The sequence below is a fragment of the Lynx rufus genome, unplaced genomic scaffold (genome assembly GCF_022079265.1).
Source record: "Lynx rufus isolate CCGP_SWC_20201006 ecotype Redwood Valley unplaced genomic scaffold, mLynRuf1.p SCAF_4, whole genome shotgun sequence".
In the NCBI taxonomy this organism is placed as follows: domain Eukaryota; kingdom Metazoa; phylum Chordata; class Mammalia; order Carnivora; family Felidae; genus Lynx; species Lynx rufus.
In genome coordinates, this window is record NW_025814856.1 from 113,888,738 (window position 1) to 113,911,528 (window position 22,791).

Below are 22,791 nucleotides of genomic sequence, written 5' to 3' on the forward strand. Positions count from 1 at the left end.
ATTTAAATTCCTAGTTCCATGGCCCCATTCAGGCAGAATTATATTTTTGCCCACATTAGTTTCTTAAATTCCTGTAGTCCCCAGTTTCCTAGAGCTAAGTGTCCTGAGGAGAGAACGGTTAATAAGAGACATGGTAGCCAAAAAGAAAAAGCCTGACCCTCACAGATGGTTCGTACAGGATACCAAAGGAAGGCAGGAGCAAAAGTAAAGTCATCAAGAATAACAACAAGGTCATCAGGATTCCCAAGTACAGGGAAAGGAGAAAACCTCCAAAATAACAAAGAGAAGGTAAATGTCTTCCATTATAAAATGGAATGGGCGCCTGGGTGGCTCTGTCATTTGGTCGTCAGACTTCGGCTCAGGTCATGATCTCAAGGTCCCTGAGTTCGAGCCCCGCATCGGGCTCTGCGCTGACAGCTCAGAGCCTGGAGCGTGATTCGGATTCTGTGTCTCCCTCACTCTCTGCCCCTCCCCTGCTCTCTGTCTCTGCCTCTCTCAAAAATAAAGATTAAAAAATAAATAAAATAAAATAAAATAAAATAAAATAAAATAAAATAAAATAAAATGGAATGCTCCTGTTAGCAGCAGTAACAATAATATGATCAAGAATAAAAAGAAAGCTAGAACTACTAAAAAGAAGTTCACACTCATTGAGCACTCACCTATCAGGCACTGTGGTTAAGCCTCATAGGTGTTAACTTACTGACATTAGGATACATTCTATTATTATTCAGATTTTACTGAATGAGGTAAGTGAGGCACAGAGTAATTAAAGAAACTTCCCAAGGTCAAACACCAATGAAACAACAGAAATCAATCTGTTTGATTCCATAGCCCACACTCGGCTAACCTATTACCCTGCTAAGATGGAACTGGAACTGGAACTGGAAATGGTTAAGATACTTTTGAGCTGTTCACATAGGAAACAACTTGCTATTTGCCTCCTCCTAACACTACAAAAATACATAGGTACATGGTTCCTCGTTCTCATTCATTCTGATAGGAAGCTGGGTTTTTTCTGCCCACCCACACTCAAAAGTTCTTGTACGCAGCCCAGTTACAACTTGAAAGAGTTAGAAATACAGCTGCTCCAGCAATAGCACTTTTTCCCCACAGCCCTGAGTCTACCCCTTCACACCACACACACACACACACACACACACACACACACACAGTATATGGGAAGATTAGACCCTGGCTGGTATCTACACAGATTGTCTCTCATTGTTGAATCATCCCTGCTATCTTTATTTTCAGGGTGTTTATCATAACTCTTTTGTTCCATTTGCAACCCACTTACTGATGCATCATTCCTTTCTTTGGTTAAGATAAAAAAAGATCTTGACAGCTGTATCATGCAGAAACCAAGACAGATTTACAAATGTTGTAACTGAAAAAAGGAGTAACATATATATTGGGTAATGTGCTGGCTAATGTGGAGTCATTAAAAGTCATTCAGGTATGCTTAACCCAGGCTCCCATTCATACAAATGACTTCCCAAATATTCTAAAATAAATACTGCTTCAAGTGATGAAATTGTTTTAAAACTGGAGTTTTTAAACTTAATTATAAACTGTAAAATTCTATATATATTTTCATATTTGCAGAAGGCCTTGTGACATTAACCTAGAAAAAAATTAAAACATTTGGAGCAACCAGTACTAAATTATACCACAAACCTAGCATATGCCAAACAAGCAAGAGAAATGCAAACATCACAAAATTTTGATCAGATTCTTGTGAAATGTGTGGGACAACACCCCCACAGTTTTTCTCATGTATTTCAAGTTGCTCCTCCAGTAAAATTGGAATCTTCACAGAAACTCCACATTCTGATAGCCAAGAGTTAACCCTTCTCCTTTCTCCGTGTTAATTTTTACCAAGGTAGATGACAGAACCAAAGATAAAAGAAAGACACTTTCTTTGATTTACTCAAGTAAAATTCTTCTAAAATGTGTAATATGCTAGTCGAGCATACAAAGGACTCAAGAGTACACCTCTACCTCTAAATTTAAGGTCCATTTATAGTCATCAGAGAAGTGTTGAGATGAGTACTTTTTAAAGATAAGATCCATAGCCTGCATCAGAGTCTCAAAGGAGTTTGTTAACCAAAAAAACAACCAAAAAAGAAAAAAAAAAGTTGAAAAATACTGTTCTAGACAAAGAAAAAAAAGTCTCAAAAATCAATCACTTTATGTACAGAATTTATGAATACTAGTTATAAGCTTGAGCATGGATAGAACTATTAAAGAAGTCAGATAAGTATTAACTTATTTTCTCTGTTGCACTACAGTTTTAAAAAGGCACAGGCTGTTGTCCTCATGTTTTGGTCTCTTTTTAGTGTGTTTAGAATTTTCTGTATAGAGTGAAAAGAAAGAGCTGTTACTTTTCTAAATCTATTTAGCACCATCCGTGAGCTCTCTTAGTTTGTTATACACAGCAGAATATTTAAATTTACTTAATAATCAAGTAACTCTATTTGGAGTACAAACAAAATTAATCTTTGTCCCCTTGTAACAATGTGAGGATGAAAATAGATTGGCTTAATTCCTGGTAAATACATATACGTTCAAATTCCAAGGTTTAAGTTATTTTAATACACTCTGAGCATGTTAAAATTATAACACTATAATGCCTACATATTTTTAAATTTTTAAGTAGTTAATTTTAGAGTCATAAGGGCAGGAAGAGGGGGTGATTATTTTTTTCAAATTATAATTTTTCCCTTAAAGAACTCAAGAAATATTTTACTTTTGTTTTACAATTATAAGTAAGTTCTCAAATTATGACTGTGATTCATGATCATGCTCAAGGCATATTTTTAACCCAAAGTACTGCACACAAAGTTGGCATTTAATATTTGTTGATTTGATTTTTAAAATTTTTGAACAAAAGCAAATGTATCATTTAAAGCATCACTATAAGATACAGTTGTCTGTCCTATAAGTTGAAGCTATATTAGAGATATATACATCCAGTCTACTCTTCTTCTTCCCTTCCTTCCTCCAACAACTCAAGAGTTTAAGACTCTTCAGTGGTTGTATATGTCACCTAGGTATTACAAAACTTCAAGCTTTCTAAAGAATAACTCTCATATAGAATTATGTAAGAAACTTAAAAAACTTAGAATTAATCAGTAATTGAGTAGAACAGACTGTACTCTTAGACACTATTTCTCCAATAGCCATAAAAGATTAAAGTTTTAAAATAGATCTTTTTGTACAGCTATCATGGCTCCTTCAAATCAGAGTTATCTATGATGACCATGAAAAATGAATTTTCTTTAAAGGTCAGTTCTGTGGCTCTATGCAGCCAGATGCCAAAACACCTGGCTAACTCAGTTAACAAATTACAAAAACCTTAATTTATTTTTTTGGTTATTCTATAAACCTATTGATTCTTTTTTTTTTTTTTTTACTTTTCAACCAGTTACAGCTAATATGTTCAACTGAATCTATATTTCTGTACCATATGACAGTACAAAACAATGTCCATTCTTTGGGAAATAGAACAGGTTGTTTTCTCAAAATTCTTCTGTAAAATGATAGCATAAATAAGGTTCTATTCTGCCCACTTCCTGTTGCTAATCCAGTAACTAATAAAAGGAAAACAATTTTCAAATTCCAATTTAAGGAAACTGTATGGTACGAAGGCGCGAAAAGAATTTCTGCTTCCAGAGGCAGCACTCTTTCCCCAAAATGTTTTCTATTGGCCCAGATCATCTGTTTCATTTTGCAATCAACTGGACTCTCATTCAAAAAAGGGCATAACTGGGGTGCCTGGCTGGCTCAGTCAGTGGAGCATGTGACTCCTGATCTTGGGGTTGTGGGTAGAAATTAGTTAAAATTAAATCTTAACAAAAATATTATTTTAAAAAGTGCATAACCACAGTAGGACAATTCACAAAAGAGGAAATTAAAATGGCAAATAAATGGAAAAAAAAGTTTAGGAATCTAAAATTTGCAGCTTACAACAGTAATGAAATTCAGGGGAGCCTGGGTGGCTCAGTCGGTTGAGCATCTGACTCTCAGGTTTAGCTCAGATCATGATCTCATGGTTTCATGAGTTCGAGCCCCATGTTGGACCTGTACTGATGGTGTAAAGCCTGCTTGGGATTCTCTCTCTCCCTCTCTCTCTACCCATCCCCTGCTCACACTGTCTTTGTCTCTCTCAAAATAAATAAATAAAACTTTTTTTAATTAAAAAAAAACAGTAATGAAATTTATTTCTTCCTTATTAATTCAACAAAGATCAAGAATTCAGTGCATATAGGGGCACCTTAATGACTCAGTTGGTTAAGTGTCTAATTCTTCATTTCAGCTCAGGTCATGATCTCAGAGTTTGTGAGATGGAGCCCCACCTTGGACTCTGTGCTGGGCATGGAACCTGCTTGGAATTCTCTCTCTCCCTCTCTCTTGGCCCTCCCCCCATCAAAATAAATAAATAAACATTAAAAAAGTAATAATTCAGTGCATTTAAAGCTGGTTCTCTCAATCCGTTTCCTGGAGTATAAACTTCTACATAGTTCCAGGACAGTATTCTGGTCATCTCTATCTAGAACCTTTATTTTTTAAGTTTGTATTTATTTCTTTCAGTAATTTCTACACCTAAATGGGGCTTGAACTCATGACCCCCAGATCAAGAGTCGTATGTCCTTCCGACAGACCCAGGCAGGCAGCCCTTTATCTAGAGCCTTTAATATGTTCTTATTCTTCAAGAATTCCTTTCTCCTCTAGCATCTAAGGAAATAATCAGAAATTAGAACAAAATGTGCATAAGGACGTTCAATAATTTGGAAACGACTAAATGACCAGTATTAGGGAAGCAGGTAAAATTTTGATATATATGGTCAATACAGTATTTTATACTCATTTAATATTATGTTTGCTTATAATTTTTAATAGGGAAATTTATTTTAATATTAACGGGAAAAAGGGTTATACCCTTGTACATATATATAAGAAAAAAACCACATAAAGACACAATTATTACATGTCAGAAGTAGGGTTAAGATAATTTGTTTCCTCTGCTTCACAATTTCTTGTACTTTCTAGAATATCTTCAGTGAGCATCTAATTATCTCCAAAAACAAATGATTTTTAAAACTTCTATTGAAATGGAAAGTATTTGGATTAGAATGCATATAATATGATTTGACAAATTTGCACTTGTATGTGAATGCCTCTCTTAGAATTCGGAGGGATAATTATAATTTAAAAAATATTTATTAATCCAAATGAATTGGTTTTATAAAATAAGGGGGGAAAAAAGTAGAACGGTTTGTGGGAACCTACTTACAATTTAATTTTCCAAGGAACACTCATCAAGCCAGCCTCCAAAACTTCCTAAACTTCCCACTTACCAGTTTCTCTGAAGCCTCACAGTAATAACTGTGTTGCCTAGTGAAAGCAGAACCGAAGAGGTGGTTACTCTTTACGCCTGATCCTTGATAAATTTCCTGTTTGTGGATAAAAAAAAAAAACTGCATATACTATTTCTAATGATTTATCTGATTGGTATACATGGCCCGGGTTAATACTGTTTTCAGTTTCTGAGTTGTGTGAAGGCAAGATGGATAAACCTTAGATGCCAGGTTCATTCTCCCCCTCACCCCTTATTAGCCTGTATTATATATAAGCCACACAGACTTTTACCCATTATTTCTGAGGATAATCACAAACAATAATTATCAAAAGATAAGAAAGTATTAGAAAAATTAACAGCAAGATGAACCACAAGAAGAAAACTATTATATTAAGAGAAAATATCATAAATGAGTAAATATTACCTCCATTTCCTATAGCAATGCTTCCACAGAAGGAAAAACAAAATCTCCTAGGATAGAGAACTCTAACATCTTATTATTTAGTTATAATTTTATGGAATACCTAGCAAGTCAATTTTATTATTTTTTTAAATGTTAATTTTGAGAGAGAAAGAGCGCACCTGCAAGCAAGGGAGTGGGGGAGGGGCAGAGAGCGAGGAGGACAGAGGATCTGAAGCAGGCTCCATGCTGACAGGAGAGAGCCTGATGTGGGGCTCGAACTCATCAAACATGAGATCATGACCTGAACCAAAGTTGGACACCTAATTGACTCATCCACCCAGGCACTTCTAGCAAGTGAATTTTATATACAGTACTGCTGTTACAACTTATACATGACTTTTAGAAATACAGGTGTCCATGTTTGTGCAGTTCAATGAAGTAAGAGTGAAACCAGGAGATGGGTGTAAAATACCTACGGAATAGAATTTATATGAACAAACTTCAGTATAGCTAGCTTCTCAACTGCATGAATCTAAAGAGTAGAAATTAGGATTTTTTTTTAATGTTAATTCATTTTTGAGAGACAGAGAGAACAGAGCCTCGGGGCAGGGAGGTGGGGGGGGTGGGCAGAGAGATAGGAAGACAGAATCTGAAGCAGGCTCCAGGCTCTGAGCTGTCAGCACAGAGCCCTATACGGGGCTTGAACTCACTGACTGAGAGATCATGACCTGAGCCGAAGTCAGACACTCAACCAACTGAGCCACCCAGGTGCCCCAGAAATTAGGATTTTTTACAGATACTTCCTTTTTTACAGCATTAATATTACAAAGAAATGTGGAGATACTGACCAGCAAACATCAGCATAATAATACTTTCTTGAAATGCTAGCTAAACATACCATCTTGGTGCACAGGATAGCACTAGTATTGTAAATGTGTAAGGATAACTCAGAGTGAAGCCAAATGAGCTGAAAAATAAGAAACACAAAAGAGCAATAGGAAAATCAAATTTATATTTTCACCCTTCAGGTAACAAGTAAATCTTAATTTCATTATGTCCGTAGCATTTTCATGAATAGGCACAGGTTATTTTGTCTTTATGCATATATAAATTTCATTTGAAAAGAAGAGAATTAAAAATCAGGACATCCAGTTAAAGTTGGATTTCAAAAACAAACACAACAAATCATGTTTAGTGTAAGTATGTTGCCAATATTGCATTGGGCATACTTATACTAAAAAATCATTTGTTACAGAGAACAAACTGAGGGTAGATGGGGGGCTGGGGGAGAGGGGGAAATGGGTGATGGGCACTAAGGAGGGGACTTGTTGGGATGAGCACTGGGTGTTGTATGTAAGCCAATTTGACAATAAATTATATTCATTAAAAAATCATTTGTTGTTTGTCTAAAATTCAAATTTAACCGTGTATTCTCTATTCCTCTGGCAACCCTAGGTATAGTAAAAATACATTCTAAATAAAGAATACTTTCCTTTTTTTAATGAAACTCCTTATAATCTTCCTTAGGACAAAAACCCATGCAAATGTATTACTCCTACAGGACATACATTTATCTGTGCTTAAAAAAAGAAAAACAGACAATCATTAGGTTTTAAAGCTTTCTGTACTGACAAACTAGTTCCTTCGTAAAAATAACCCTAAAATTTAACTTGAAAAATATGGTGGGAATAAATACAATTATTAAATTATTTGTATTTTGTAGTTACTACATTAAGGACAATAATAATGAATAAATAAATCATTTTAAATTGAAGAATTAAAAAATAGGTCTAGGCTGCAAATAAAACATTGCTAAGAATACATTTTTGATAATTTAAAGTGAAACTGTCAAACTTTCAAAATTTAATCTGATGCTTCTATATGTGAAAAAAAATTGAGCTAGATATGTTTTCTTAGATTTTAATTAACTATGAAAGAAATAAAAACTTTCATTCTAAGAAACTATACTTTAAAGGGATATTCCTGAGGAACAGCTTTCTATATAACTTACGATTATGAGGTCAGCATTTTTCTAAGCTACAATCTGCCACTGACTGACATGCAATGAAACATATGTTGCCTTTCATTCTTCATTTTAAAAAATTACATACCAATATTGATTTCTTAGGTTTGACAAATATACCATAGCAATGTAAAATGCTAACAATAGGGGAAACTACCAGAACTCACTGTACTATTTTTACAATTTTTATATAAATGTAAAATTATTTCAAAATGAAAAGTTTACTTTAAAAAATGAAGTTAAAAGAATGATGCACTGCTTTTGGACTATAATAAAGGTAGTTCCAAAACAGCTTCACAGATATAAATCCCATTTCTTTGCAACAGAGACCACTAGCATACCCCTCTTATGAAACTAAAATTTTCTCTGCAAAACAACAGATGGAATTTTAAGAATGGAACACTTCACTGATTCTGATTTTCCTGGATATACATACTAAAACACTCAAGTGAACATGTCACTAAGCAAAGTATATTCATGTTTAATAATTACACCATATACTAAATAAATTATATCATATGCTTTTTACAAAGTGCATGCAACTGAAGAATATATGATGTCGTGTTGCCAAAATATTTACAAGGTTGTTTTTCTGCTCTCTCTTCACTACTATCACAACATTTAATTGTGATAATGAACTAAAATCTGTCACTAGTAAAGGCATAGGAAATAAAATATATGTGTACCTTACTCAAAACTACTACAGTTTTAAGCAAAATAGTTATTTATTAGGAGAAAGAACAAAATTTAATCTGCATCACAGTATAAAAAGTACTGAATTGTCACCCACAAGAACTTTATTTTCTTAAAAGTTTTGGGAAAGATATAATTTAATGTTACTAAAATGATTATCTTCCCCAAAATAGAAACTTTACTTTTTAAAATAGAAACTCTATATATCTGTAGACAAATTCTGTTAAAGAGTATATTTATAACTTAATATTTTTAAAACATCACTAAATTAATGTGATTATCTTTTAAATGCATTTCCACCTGCCACCAGGTTCCCCTCCCTTACAAAGGCCATTGTTTGTTAAATTGAAAGGGGAAAGAAACTACTTATGCAAAGAAAAAAAAAAGCAAAAATAAGGGATAGGTATGTAGGAGAGAAATGAAGCATTGATCAGTGTAGAAGAATGAGCACAAAACTTCCTGAAATGATAGGAAACCTGATGATAGGGTACCTGCATAATTAGGGACATTAAATTGGGTGCAAAATTGCACAGTACAAATCCTTTACTTTCAGCTGAACTACACAATCATCTGAACTCTAGGGGGGAAAACATCTACTTTCTTCCTTCTATGTCATTGCTTAAAATGGAGTGGCTAAAAACTTAAAGCTTGAAGGATCAGTTGCCTCAAAGATATAAAGATAACCCTGGGTGAATTATTGAGTTTTCTTTTTTTTTCAACATTCACATAGAGTACAGAGTGAAATGAGCATAATGTAAATCAACTCATTGTTTGGGCCCTTTCAAATTAGTTGCCAAAAGAAAAGTGAAAACTTGATAAGCAGGCTCCAATTTCTATGTGTTGATTTAGAAATCTTAAAGCTTGTGGGAGCTTAATTCATTTAAAGAAAGAAATGTAAAGGGAAGAAAAGTAAACAAGGAAAATGCTATGCAATGAAACACAGATGAGAATGGGGCATAAAGTCTTTTCTGAAAAAAAAAAAACAATAAAGAGTTCCATTGTGCTTTTAAATTACAAATTTAGATTTCTTTGATTTAGGTTGAGTCTAATTTCCTTTTCAGCATCAAAACGTCATCACCATTTAAATAGTCAAGTGTTAATGCTGTTTCATAATACCTTGGGGGGAGATTAAAAATCTTAAAAAATTAAGTCCACATTTTCTAATAGTAGATGACTATTTTTGAATAAAGCAGCAAAGGTATTTTTTCTCTTTTAACCTACCCCTCTGTGAAAAGTCCATTTCTGAATTTGCAAACTAGGTAGGTTCAGAAAACTGATTGTGGCAGCTCCCAGTCTTGACCCTTTTTCTCAGGATTGAAACAAAAAAAGCCTAATTCACTAAAATAAGCGAAGAGAAAAGGCAAAACTAAGTTCAGATATTCAGAGACAAATCCCAGGTGGTGACTCTTCCCTTTTTCCAGGAAAATGTGGCCCCAGCTTTCAGTAATGTGTATGCTGTCTCAATAGGAATGCATGTTTAATCAACAAAGCAGTATTTTCTAACCCTCAAATATAAGATCTTTAGAAAAGTTTTTTAAATTATTTTTAAACCACAAACTTAAATGGAAAAATGTAACGACAAACTGCTTTGCAGGAGGAAGAAAGGTGAGAGCAGAGAAGAACTATCATCTGCACCGAGATCTGAAAGACACTTGTAGCTTACTTGAGAAGCTTCATTTAGCAGAGAGCGTACCGGGGACATTCTGTTCCTGGTGGCAGCGCAGTGGGAATCCCCACTCCAACAACCCATGAAATGTTACTGCATAATTATTCACCTTCTGAGGCCCAGTAGAACTTATCAGTAAAGAAAGAAATTTAATTTAAACTCACCCCTCTGTGCTAAAGAATGACTGGGACGTGAGATCAAAGCGCGAAGCTCTGTCCTCCAGTGGTTTGCAACACCTAGGCACAATAGGGTGAGAGAACACGGCATTCCAGCGCTTGCCGGCTTTCCGGACCCCGGAGAGAGGGGTGGGGGGCGGGGGCTCGAGTCACCGGCTACTCTGAGGGAGGAGAGTGGTGGCGGATACAGAGGTGGTCGCGGCAAGTATATCCTGGAGCTTCTGGCGATCAGAATTTTTATTTCGGGGGGCTGCAGGGGCTTGGCACTCGAGGCCCTCACGGCAGATCTGATAGGTCATTCCCCTGCGTTACTCGACTCGCTACGGGGATAGGCGTCGATAGAGCTCCTGGATTTAGCCGCTGGCGCGACGAGGATGGAGCCCTATCGTGCGCAGGTGTGCTGCCCTGAGAACTCCCTGGACGCAAGCGTGGTGCAGCAGTATCACAGGGTGCCTTAAACGCATACAGACGGTGCACGCATAACCATCAATAAGCACCAAATTTAATCCTTGGCATACCTCCATAGTACAAAGCGTAGCCCATGAATCCAAACCTGTACAATGAACTTCCAAGACGAGAGGGACTAAGTCCTAGAGAAGCCTAGGAGAGCAGCGGGAAAGACGCTTACGAGCCAGCTCCTCAGGCTGCCCAGGGAGAGGCAGGAACATTCTCCAGGAAAGACCTTTTAAAGGGTGCCCCTGTCCTCCCCTTACTTCAAGTGTCACCCAAATATGGGCCCCGGAGAATGTTGCTAGCGCTCCCCAAATACCTAGGTGCCAAAGGGTCAAGAGGCAAGGTAGGAGAAGAAAGCCCAAGTTGCTGGGTTTTAGCACAAGGCGGTAAGGAAAAGTTGAGTATTGTTCAACAGGTACAGTGATTCATATTCTCTCTCTCTCTCTCTCTCTCTCTCTCTCACACACACACACACACACACACACACACACCCCTTCGTTCTCTCCCTCTCTCTCTCTCTCCCCATCTGTAAAATGCTCCCCTAAGTAGTCACTGAGGCGGCTATACTGTTCTTTGATTCCCAAAATCAAAAAGAGCAGTTTTTTCACAGCCAATCAGACTTGATTTTTGCTTCCTTGATGACAGCAGTGTGGTTAAAGGTGCGGAAGTTCCCTGATTTGAGTGTGGCAAACCAATAATAAAATGACAAGACTAAAACTTCCCGCCGACGGAGGACGCTGTACTTTGTGGAACGCCGCGAGGGATGGGGGCGGGCGCGAGTGAATGCAGCAGTCTGGCCAGAAAAGAATACCGGGGGTGAAGGAGGGCAGGGAGTCGTCGCTAAGAGAAATCCAAACAAGTTTGGGGAGAACGACCTGGTCCCGTCCATGCCGGGGAAGGCTCGGGTGGCACTGGCAGGATGCAGTGCAGGGCGTGCCACTCCGGGACGGGGGGGGGGGGGGGGGGGGACAGAGAGGCTCGAGGTCCAGGCGCTCGAGGATGCTGAGAGTTTGGAGAGCAAGGAAAGAAGGGAAATCCCCAACCCTCTCCGGCCCTGTGTCTTTGGAGAGCCAGGAGGTGAGCTCCGGCCCTGTGTCTTTGGAGAGCCAGGAGGTGAGCTCCGGGAAGCCTCACCACCGCGATTCCCACGGGCTCGAGCAGGGCCGGAGTCTCTGGGAAGCTCAGGCCCGGTCCCGCCCGCAACGCAGGCGGCAGGCGCGCTGCAGAGCGAGCGCGGGCGCATGGTGGCGCTCGCTGTCCGCGCAGCCAGCGGAGGCGCCCGCGACGCCTTTGTGTGCCCCGACGCTAGGTGGGCGGCTCCGGCAGGCAGCACTTAGGGGGACAGCGGGCGGGCGCCCGGGCTCGAGGGGAGATCCCAGACCGCGGCCCCACCCTTCGCTGCAGTCCCCGAGTGGAAGACTTGGCCCGCCCGATCGGAATTCTTCCCTGGAGGTCTCGGAGTGTCTTTCTGAGGAGCAGCCGGCACGTCAAGCAGCAGAGAGAGGAAAGAGGAAGTAGAGTTTAGAAAGGCTGGGAAATTCTCCGGGGCTCAAACCTCCCCGTGAATTCACCGAATATGAGTATTAGGGAAACTTTGGGCAGCCCGGACCTCAGCTAAGAGCCCTGCAAGGGAAGCACAGGGCGCCTCCACCGTTCTCTCCCGCGCAACAAGAAGTGCTTGCCTGAGAAGCAAAGTTAGGGAGTGGGCTTAAAGGAAGCCCCCCTAGATGGGCTCGAAAGAATTGCTTTAGAACAGCAGTGAAAAGCGGCAGCTTTGAGCGGGCGCTTTATTCCTGGCTCTCAGTCACTGCAGGCTCTCCTCGCTGTCCCTAGAGCTCTGGAAGCCCCGACTGTCCTTAGGAACCAAAGCTAAATATATAAGGCTGCTTCCTCACTACCAGGAGACTCCGCAGAAAATTAAATTAAATTAAACACGCGCCTAGGGACCAAAGAAAATAGATTTCCCCCCTCCCTCACGCTACAGCAAATCAACACTTTTGCGCACCGGGAATGCAGCGAACCTAAAGAGATGGCCACTGACGCGCATCCCCTTAAACCGCAGCGATTGGAGCCCAGGACAGCGAGGAATTACCGGCTTTCCTTTAATCCGGAAGTAGGGAATAAATAGGGCGTAAGGAAATTCTGAATCTTATTTTTAAACAACAGCAACAATTGTATAACAAGCAAAGTCCTCAAAAAATGCCGCCCAGAACCATAGTCCTAACTTGAAAAGGAGTACACCATTACTCCACACCCCACTCCTTTTGATTCCTTACTTAACACGATTTTCTTTAAATACAGTGATAGAATTAATCTGCTGGCCTATGTTAGAAAGAAAGAAAGAAAGAAAGAAAGAAAGAAAGAAAGAAAGAAAGAAAGAAAGAAAGAAGAAAGAAAGAGAAAGAGAGAGAGAAAGACTGTGGAAATCATATATATTTTTTTTAACAAAAAGCATTGATCATACCTGAGTTTTTCTTACAGATGTAGGGAGAAATAATAATGCCTATTTGGACAGAAGCAGCAAAAATCAGCAGGAATATAAAAACCCCAGTTTATTCAAAATACCTACATCAAATTAACCTCTTTGAGGCTACTCATATGAAAAATTGAACAAAATGTAGAACTTCTTTCTTTATAATATCTCTCTCTACCATTTTAGGCAACCAGAGAATAGTCATATCTACTATTTTGTTTCTTTAAATTTCCTGCCTTAATTTACCAACCTAAAATATCATTTAACCTTTGAAAGCTAATCCTATAAAATAAAATATTTATTTTAAAGAAATTCCTTCACAGGCCTTCTGTAACATTCCATTCAGCAATCTCACCAAAAGATCCATTGGGAGATGAAAATGTTGATGGCAGGATTATCGATCTGACCACTCAGGAGTCCAGTCTCATCACCTGTTTGTTTTTTAATTTTTAATTTCAGCATTCTCTCCCCAAGGGAAGCCCAGCTGTGAAGTTATATCAAAACTGGGGTAAGAGGAAAGTCTATGGAAGGCAAAACCATCTAAGAACTTTTTCGAATATCAGTTGATAAGGGAGAGTAACTCATCACATTGGCTTAAGTTTCTAGCGTAAAATATTTTTGTTGATAGTCCAAAATCAACAAGTCACAGTCATGTCCCTAAGATGAAGAGCACAGAGAGAGACAGAGAGAGAGACAGAGAGAGAGAGAAAGAAATTGAACCAGCAAAGGATAAAGAAAGCAAGGGAGGAAAGATAGTTTGGGGAAGAGATAAAGCAGATCAACTGAAAGGCTGGGTTCAGCCATAGCCCTGTTCCGGTCTCTAAAGGGTGGACTGATATAAACTGGCCTGACCTCTGGGTCAACAACTAGTTTAACTCTACCTTGATCTGCAAGCCTGGAAGCTTGTCCCTTGGTTCAAAGTGAGATCCAGCCTTTGGCTTTATTTGAATGAGCCTTCAGGCACGGTTAAAAGGTTCTTTACCACAGACAAAGCAGAGAGAAATCACAGTTTTGCACATTATCTTCTGTCCTCTGAAGAGGATGTTCATCTCCCAAAAAAATACTGCCCACCCTCCACAAAGTAAATCTAGAAATACTCTCAGTAACCATCAAAACAAAATAAACCAAAGCTAGAAGGGGGACGAGGAGGGGATGAAGAAAAGTGAAAGTTTGTAATCTGTCCCCTCTCAACTAACCCAAAGAAACCTTTCAGAAATATCTCTTGTCATTAACCACTTCTTAAATCAAATGGGATTCTGTATGCAATGCAAGTTATATTACAAATGTACCAAGCAGCTTTCCTCTTACCTGCCACTACATTTAACTCCTTCAGAACCGTTTTCTCCGAATCCCTCAGCATTGCAACTTTCAATAAAAAAGAAACAACACTTACACTGTGTTCTGCATATTATTCCTAGGAAGAAAGTGACAGAAAGAGACTATTTTACTTTTCAAAACCATTATTTAGAGCTATAGCATACCAAAAAATCAAGGCTAACTTGCTTGCCTAAAACCATAGGGAAAGGGTGGCTCAAGTACCTACATAGAAAACAGGATTAAGGCAGTCTTCTCCTTGGGAACAAATTGCATTATTCTAAAATATTGTATCCCTAATTGTTTTTTCTTCTGGATTTACAATATTCATAGTATTCTGTATTTTCACTTCAGTTTCTATGGATAATAATGACTTTACAGAAATTTCATTGGAAAATTTTCAGGTCCAGATGTACACCAAGACTGAACTTGGCGGGGAGAGAATGCAAAGAGAAAGAAAGAAGCTAAACTTAGAAGAATCTGAACACACTAACTTTTTATTCAATTTGATTCAAAATAATAATATTAATCTAATAATGAAATAGTTTGATATAACATCAGTCAACATTTAAAGTATTTTATGTTTCAAAGTATGGCTCAAGGAACACTCATTGCTTAAATGCACTTAGACATAACAAGACAATATTTTTTATTGGCATCATTGACACCTATGAACAATAGCCTAGTAAATAGATTAAGGTTTAACCTTCCTTTTCTTTGGTGGCTGTTTAGAGACTTTAAAAGAACAGATAACTCATTTCAGCAGGAATCTACTACTGATATTTACTTCTACATAATCTTTAGCTAAGACATGGAATGCCAAAAACAAGCTTTTGTTCGCTTGACCTCCTCCACCCCCTAACAACAAAAGTTATCCCCAAACCCATGTTTTTATTTTAGATGTATTGATCTTCCAATGTAAGGCTTGGCCTTTTAAATACCAAATACAATCAATGGCCAATAACCTGACTCCTTCTGGAAAGAAGAAAGCAGAACAGGGAAATTTCTTTGAATTGTTTGGTGACTTAGTACAAATTTTAAGAGGTCAGTAAATCCTGATGCTTTGAGCTAAATCTACTGGTAAATAATTAATGACATTTCTTAGACACTATAATCTTAATCTTGGTAAATAGAGTAACACAGCTTTGCCAAATAGATCATTCCATCTAAGTAATATCTTAAAGGCAATTATTTAAATATTCCTACAAAAACAGGGTTATACTTTGCTTAAATTAGACATTTAACTGAGATAAAATGCAAATGTCCATATTTTAAAAAGAAAAAAATACAAATTAACTGGCCTAGTCTTTTATCTGAGTTTATTAATACCATTTAAAATATTACAAATAAATCAATTACATCTCATGCATTTAAAATGCAAGTCTAAAATGTTCCAGAGAAAGTCTTTTCATTTCAATGTGAAATATCCAAATTATTTCAACATTACAATGAGCAATTAGTTTGCAAAATCTGCAAACATTTAAATGTAGTGTCAGGAGTGTTTATTAACAGTTAACAATATTACCTTCAGGAAATACACAAAGGCCAAAGTTAGTTGAGTTTCACTTGGACAATTTATTTAATACATGGGTTTTGGCAGACCCAGTTATTATGAAATATAGGAGAACTCTCACTTTAACTATGCCTGAACTGCCAGCAAATGCAAATAAGTACATGCTCCATTAAATTAAATGTCATCCCACATTTATCAAATATTGTCGTAGTTACAGTTTGATACCTATCTAAATTCATATTCGAGCAAAACTAAGCCCCGAAAGTGCGTTTGTGGCTCTGCACCTCCAGAAGTGAGTTCAAAATACCTGCAGCTCTTCAGCACTGCAACAATAACTCTTAATATTTTTTGTGACAAAATCAACTTTACTTCAATATATTTTCAAATATTTACTGGAAGTAATGTACAAGAAAAATACTATACAAAATCGTCTCCTGGACAGCTGCACCTCACACCCATACACTGGTGGAGTTATAATTAATTGGTAACTAATCTAGAACGATTCTCCAGTTGTACAAACCATTAGGTTCAGATATATTTTACAAAGGTTTTTTTTTTTTCCTATTTTCCCTCTTTTGGCATTTAAACTACAGCCTCGTCTTAAATAAACGATAGCTTCTTCACGTGTTTATAAGTTTAAATCACACACAAAAAAGTTTAACCCTAAGAATCTTGAATGAATTCCAAGAATTTACAGAAATGGGTACAATACAAATTGATGGCTGGACTACCAAAAAAAGATTGGGAGATTATGCTCAGGAGCGGTGAAAAACGAGGTAGAAAAGGACAAACACGGAGATAGTTAATCTGGTCTCACCGGAAAGGGGTATTTTTGCATAAGAAAAAGACACCTACCCTCACCCCACCCCCACCCCATAAGTTAAGTTAATGCAATCAAAATAACTTTGGGATCGATATTAGCAGTTTCGAGAGAAAGACTTGCTCACTGCTTAGAGGAAAAACTATCTAGAAGGGAAACGAAGTGGAAGAATGCTGTCATTTTTTTCTTTAGTTTTTTAGTTAAAAAAAAATGTTATAAAGATGAAAGAAGGCTGCTGCAGCGATTCGCCCAGACTGCCCTTAGCTGAAACTTGAATCGGTTCCACCTCAGGGAACAAAGGAAAGGAGGCAGAGCTGACGTTGGGAGAGCTAACTCCGCAAACTTCGGGTCTTGGTGCCGCCAGATGGGCACCCCAACGCAGTTGCAACAGCTCTGCGCAAGGAGGGCAGCGGCACGCAGCGGTCAGGCTGGACTCTCCGATGCCGAGCCCCCTGATACTGAGGTTCCGGAACCCAGTGGGCGGCTGCCCCAGCGGGAATGCCCTGTCCGGGCCTCCTGCCTTGCCCTCCCCACGGCGTCGCTCCACCTTGCTCAGCGGAGTTGTTCCCGCTCGTGCATAGGCCCCCGGTCTCCCAGGCACTATGCTCGTCCAGCTCTACCTCCAGCGGCCGCTTCCCTCTAAAAGATATGCCCGTCACAACCTGGGGATGGCAGAGAGAGGACGAGGAGAGGATGAGAAATAAAGACCCGGCGGTTACGGCTTCACGGGGCTCTGACAGTGTTACCTGGTGGAGAGGGAAAGCCAGGGCCCAGGAGAGCGTGTTACTTACATGTCCATATGCCCTTTACAAAGTAAAGTCACAGAATGAGTTAAGTGAGAGAGAAAGAGACAGAAAGAGACAGAAAGTGCGAGCAGGATGCAGTGGAGAGAGGCTGGAACAGAGGCTGGGGCAGACGGGGCCCAAGCGGACCGGGACGGGAGGGGGTCGAGGAGATGGGCAGCCACGGAATGGGCGTCACTCTAGGCCATTGCGGTGCCCGGGCTCCGGGGGCTGCAGCAACTCCGGGGAGTGGCAGGGCGGGCTGCCAGCGGCACTGTGCTCGCTGTCGGTGTCGCTGCCCTTCTTGCCGCCGCTACCCGAACCGGCCGAGCCGCCGCCGCCACCGCCGCTGTGCGTCTTCACGTGCTTGCTGAGGTGGTCGCTGCGCATGAAGCGTTTGTTGCAGACAGGACAGGCGAAGCGCTTCTCACCGGTATGGGTCCGCAGGTGCCGCTGCAGCTCATCGGAGCGCGTGAAGCGCTTGCCGCAGAAGAGCCAGTTGCACACGAAGGGCCGCTCGCCCGTGTGCCAGCGCAGGTGCGCCTTGAGGTGCGACGTCTTGCCGTACACCTTCCCGCAGCCCGGTATGTGGCAGCTGTGCAGGCCCTTGCGCCGCAGGCTGGCCCCGGCCGGGCCCAGCCGCTCCGCCTCCTGGCAGTTGGGGCAGTCGCAGGTGGCGCGACCGGAGTAGCGGCGTGCGGAGGAGCGCGGAGAGCCCCCCAGCGGCGCCGACGGCCCAGCGCTCAGCATAGAGCTCCCAGCGCCGGCCAGCGGCGACGGGGCCGAGTCCGGGTAGGAGCCAGGCAGCACTGGCTTGAAGCCGTCCATGAGGTGCTGCCCGGCGGGGCTAAGCAGGTGCGAGGAGGCGCCGCTGCTGAAGGCTGAGTGGCTCAGGCCCGAATAATCCGAGTTGTAGCCTCCGAGCGGCGAGTGCAGCGAGGTTTGGAGCCCCCCGGCGGCAGGGTGCAGCGAGCCGGGCAGCGCCGCCGCGCCATTCGGGTTCTGCACGTCGATCCAGCCGGCGCCCACGTCCCACCAGCTGGAGGCGCCGGCCGAGCCCACGTCGCCGGCGGCTCCCAGGCCCGGGTGCGAGGGCTTGAACCACGACTCGTATGGGTGCGCCATGCCCACGCGCGGGTAGATGCCCTGCAGCCCGTCCACCGAGGTGTGCACCTTGGAAATGAACACAGGCTGATGGGAGCCGTCCTGCGAGTGCGCCGAGGAGCCGCCGCCGCCGCCGCCGCCCCCTCCGCCGCTACCCCCTGATACACCAGGGGCCTGGAACACCGAGTAGTCGTTTGCGAAGGGCGAGCTAGAGGCGGCGGCGGCGGCGGCGGCGGCGGCGGCCGCGGCACTGCTGGAGGTTAGTGAGAAGGCGCTGGAGCCCGGCGAGCCGCCGCAGCTGAACGAGTCGGACACCAGGGCCGCGGCCGCCGCTGCGGCCGCCGCGGCCGCCGCCGCCGCCGAGGACGTACCGCCGTTCCGGGAGGCCCCCGACACGCCGAAACTCGAGAGACTGGAACCCACTACGTTGCAGCTGCCGGAGGAGGAGGACGAGGAACGTTTCCACGGGTGGAAGCCTTTGCCGAAGGAAGAAGAGCTGTCCGAGAGGGAGGAGGGAGACGGGCTGGGGCTGCCGATCTTATTACAGGTAGCAGCAAGCATGGCCAGAGGAGTGGATCCCAACCTCGGTTCTTCCTGCGAGAAGGAGGAGAGGAGAATGGGTGGGGGAGGGGGAAGTGGGCAAAAGGCCGGTGGGGGAGGGAGGAAAGAAATGTGCATCAGTCCTCCGGAAGCCTCCAAAACGCCCCACGGCACCCCATCTCTCATTGCGGCGCGCCGCCACCAACTCACCTGGCTCCCCCAACAGCCCTGGCGCCCGGCTGCTTCCTACTCTACGGGAGGGGACAAGTTTGGCTGCCGGCATCCGATTCGGGAGCAAAGCGCCATGCTAAAGAAGAGTTTGACAAGTATTCTCACCTAAAACAACACTCGTGCACACAAGGCCCCAGGCACCTCGAAACAAACAAGCAAGCAAAAAGTCCAGATTGGGGAGAAAGGAAGTTTCCTCTGCCGAGAAGCCTGGGGAAAAACCATTGGATTGTTTTTAAGAGGGCTTCCCCTGTAATCCAGAGAGACCTTTGAAAATCCTGTTCCGGTCCCCAGAAACCCATGCTGGGTCGCTTCTCCCAGGCCAAAAGAGGTCAAACTAGAGGGCTTGCTCGCTTGTCCTGCTTTCCTTTTTATTTGCTTAAAAAAAAAAAATTAAAAAAAAACAACTACAATAGTAAAGAGAGAGAGAGAGAGAGACAGGTTCAACGTACCTGCAAGACAAGGCGGGCTGCGGTATTTTTTAAGGGGAAGAGGGAAAATCTGAAGTTTGCTCAAGGAGGAAAAACTTGCTCTCTTTACCCCCGAAATCGTCGCGTATAAAATGGGCCGGGCGCACGTCTCCCGGGCAGGGAGCGGCCGGGCGCTGCGAGGTGGCTTGTCTAAATGCCCTTCGAACCTTTTCCTGCGCTGAAAAAAAGTGACTCTGCCCCCCTCTCCCCCTCTTTCTTTTCTCCAAACTCACTTGTATTTAAAGGAAAAAAAAAAAAAAAAGCTCTCAATAGAGACTGATAGCCCGTGGCCTGGCCGGGGCGACTTTAACCCCCTCCGATCGGCAATAAAAGGAAACTAATTAAACCAGCAAGAGAAAATCCTGAGACTCACCCCTAGAAGTGAAGTTGCCATCACACAAAAGTGCCCTCCTCCTCTCAGAGGATCTTTTTTATATTGATAAATCAGAGGCAGTGTTTTTTTTAGAGGTGTGCAATACAATGATCAGTTCCGCCCATTCCACCACAATTGTAGCTCCCTCTCCGGCTTTGAAGTGCCGCGGAGGCGCGGCCAGCCAATCTGCGGCCTCGCCGGGCCGCGCCGCGCGCGCGCCGTGAGGTCATCGGCGCCGCCGCGGGCCGCCGCGGGGGGGTGGGGAGCGAGAGCGGGAGGGGCGCGGGTGGCTGCGCGTGTTACAAAGCGTGTGTGTGAGTGTGTAACAATGTAACTGTGTGACCAAGCTGAGAAGGAGAAGACAGTGCAGACCGGGGGCGGGAGTAAGGGGTAGTGGATGTGAGTGTAGCAGGGACACTGGCGGAGGGGGAGGAGGGCAGACAGTGCTGAGAAGAGAGAGGGTGTTATGGGTGACAATATAACCATGTGTGACAGGAGGGTAGAGGGACAGATCAGTAAAGTGTTGGGGAAGGGTGTGAGTGTACTCTTGTGTAACTGTGAGTGAAGAAGGACAGGGCAGTAAAGTGTGGGGGGAAGGTGGCGTGAGTGTGCTTGGTGTAGGGGTACAGGGAGGAATATTAATATGTGGTTTGCGCGTGTGAAAGAGGAGGGAGGGTGGATGAGTGTGTGTGCGGGAGAGGAAGTGAGGGAGAAGGCTGTGTGAATGTGTGCGAGAGAGAGAAGAGAGTGGTGTGTGTGCGTGTGTGTGCAACAAAGCTGGGGTGGAGAATAGGAACGGTGCAGGAAAGTGTACCTACACAGAAAGAGATTGACGATCTGAAGAGTGAAACTGACCGCGAAGTTGAGTGAGACTGAGTAAATAAATACTCACAAACGCTATCTCTGTCGCCAACTGCCTCTGATTCCTTGTACCTAAAGTCTTGAGTGATTTTTTTTTTCTTCTTGGACACTGTCACCACATTTTTGAAGGAAATTATATGACTACCTATCTTTATAATTTCACAGCTCTACAACGGAAGGGTAGAATCTTAGGGTAACTAAGGAGTATTTTTAGGGGTGAGTTAGGGCTTGTGTGCGCCTGCGTTGTTACTTTGATTCGGTGGCTTTTTTTTTTTTTTTTTTTTTTTTTTTTTTAATCTCCTGAGAGGAGAATCGGCTTTGGAAGTGCAAGTTTCACTCTAGGGAAGGGGCGTGTTTGTCCCGCGAGGAAGAGTAAATTTCAATACAAAAGGATTAGATAGAGATGGGAATGGGAGAGTATTGTTTTTTTCCTTTGGGTGAAAAAATGAGGAACGTTTTATGGAATTTAGAAATTTTTACAGGAAACCTCACTGACACTATCTGAGAAAAAATTTAAGATTTTGACTGAAATTTCTGGGTTTTATTTATTAGAGCATAGAGAACCCTTTTGGCAAATCGACCACATGTATGGAGACGTCTGTGTCTAATGGCGTTTGGGTCTGAGAGCTATGAGTATGTGTGCATGTTAATAGATACACTTAAGTCGAATTCGGTGGGTTTTAGAACCTGCTTTCCATTTGTGTTATTAGTTGCCTTCAGAAATATCATTACAATTTTACTGCCACCACAAGGGAACAACTTAAACCACGGTAAATACCACAACACTGTAGCAAGGGAGTTCACAGCCTTTTGAGCACCACTGAATATTTGTGCTTTTTGAAAAGTAATTCATAGTTTTAGGCAGTTTAGCAATGCTCTAAGAAATCTAATTTTTAAGGCAGAATTGATTAAAATGTTCCCAGCTGGAAGAAATGTCTTGTTTGACTGGGGAAACTATTTTATTGTTTTTGAACCCTCCTCAAGTGCATCAAGAGCGTCTGGAGATGTTTAAAAAAGAAAAAAATTCTTCTTGGGTTTACTAAACTCCAAAGTCAGGTTGTATCATTTGTGTAAGTTTCACTGAGCATGGTTGAGGCTGATGTTTGTCGTGTGAGAGTGTGTGTTTCTGACCCCTTTTTAACAGTGTTGGGATATTGACTGTACATCATATCTATTGATTAAGGGGGTAAGGTACATTCTCATACTTGGAAGTAAGTGTGAAGTAAATTAATGAACTGCTTTCTTTCTCTGAAGGCTGACGCTTACCATAAATGTCGTGTTTCTCCCTGCAAGCCACTCTGAATGATTTTAGCGTGTTGAGAAGGCGTGACAGGCCAGCCCAGAAGGAGGAAGGGGTGGGGGAAGGAGGGAACTCCGTTTAACAAATAAAAGAGAATTAACTTCATTGCTTTGGTCTCTTTCTATAATGATATTCATTTTAAGGACCTAATACACAGTTGTTTAAATTTGGGGGTTAATTCTAATCAATACCATCATCCTCAAAGGTGGAGGGAAAAAAATCTTTGAAAGAAGA

At 41.9% G+C, this 22,791-nt stretch overlaps 1 protein-coding gene across 1 annotated transcript; it reads right to left on the reverse strand.

Annotated features, from left to right (window-relative positions):
- Positions 1-17,876: 17,876 nt before the first annotated feature.
- SP8 (Sp8 transcription factor) lies at positions 17,877-20,417 on the reverse strand. Its single transcript, XM_047094630.1, has 2 exons — positions 20,397-20,417; positions 17,877-19,379 (listed from the first exon to the last, which is right to left on the reverse strand). Exons 1-2 carry the CDS (start codon positions 20,415-20,417, stop codon positions 17,877-17,879), a joined length of 1,524 nt encoding a protein of 507 aa, XP_046950586.1.
- Positions 20,418-22,791: the final 2,374 nt, after the last annotated feature.

Bases quoted from the DNA above. Each gene is read 5' to 3' on its own strand.
- SP8 (XM_047094630.1), bottom strand. From the start codon at position 20,417: ATGGCAACTTCACTTCTAGGG. The intron at 19,380-20,396 runs GTGAGTCTCAGG...TCCTTCTCGCAG, and splicing joins TGGCAACTTCACTTCTAGGG to GAAGAACCGAGGTTGGGATC.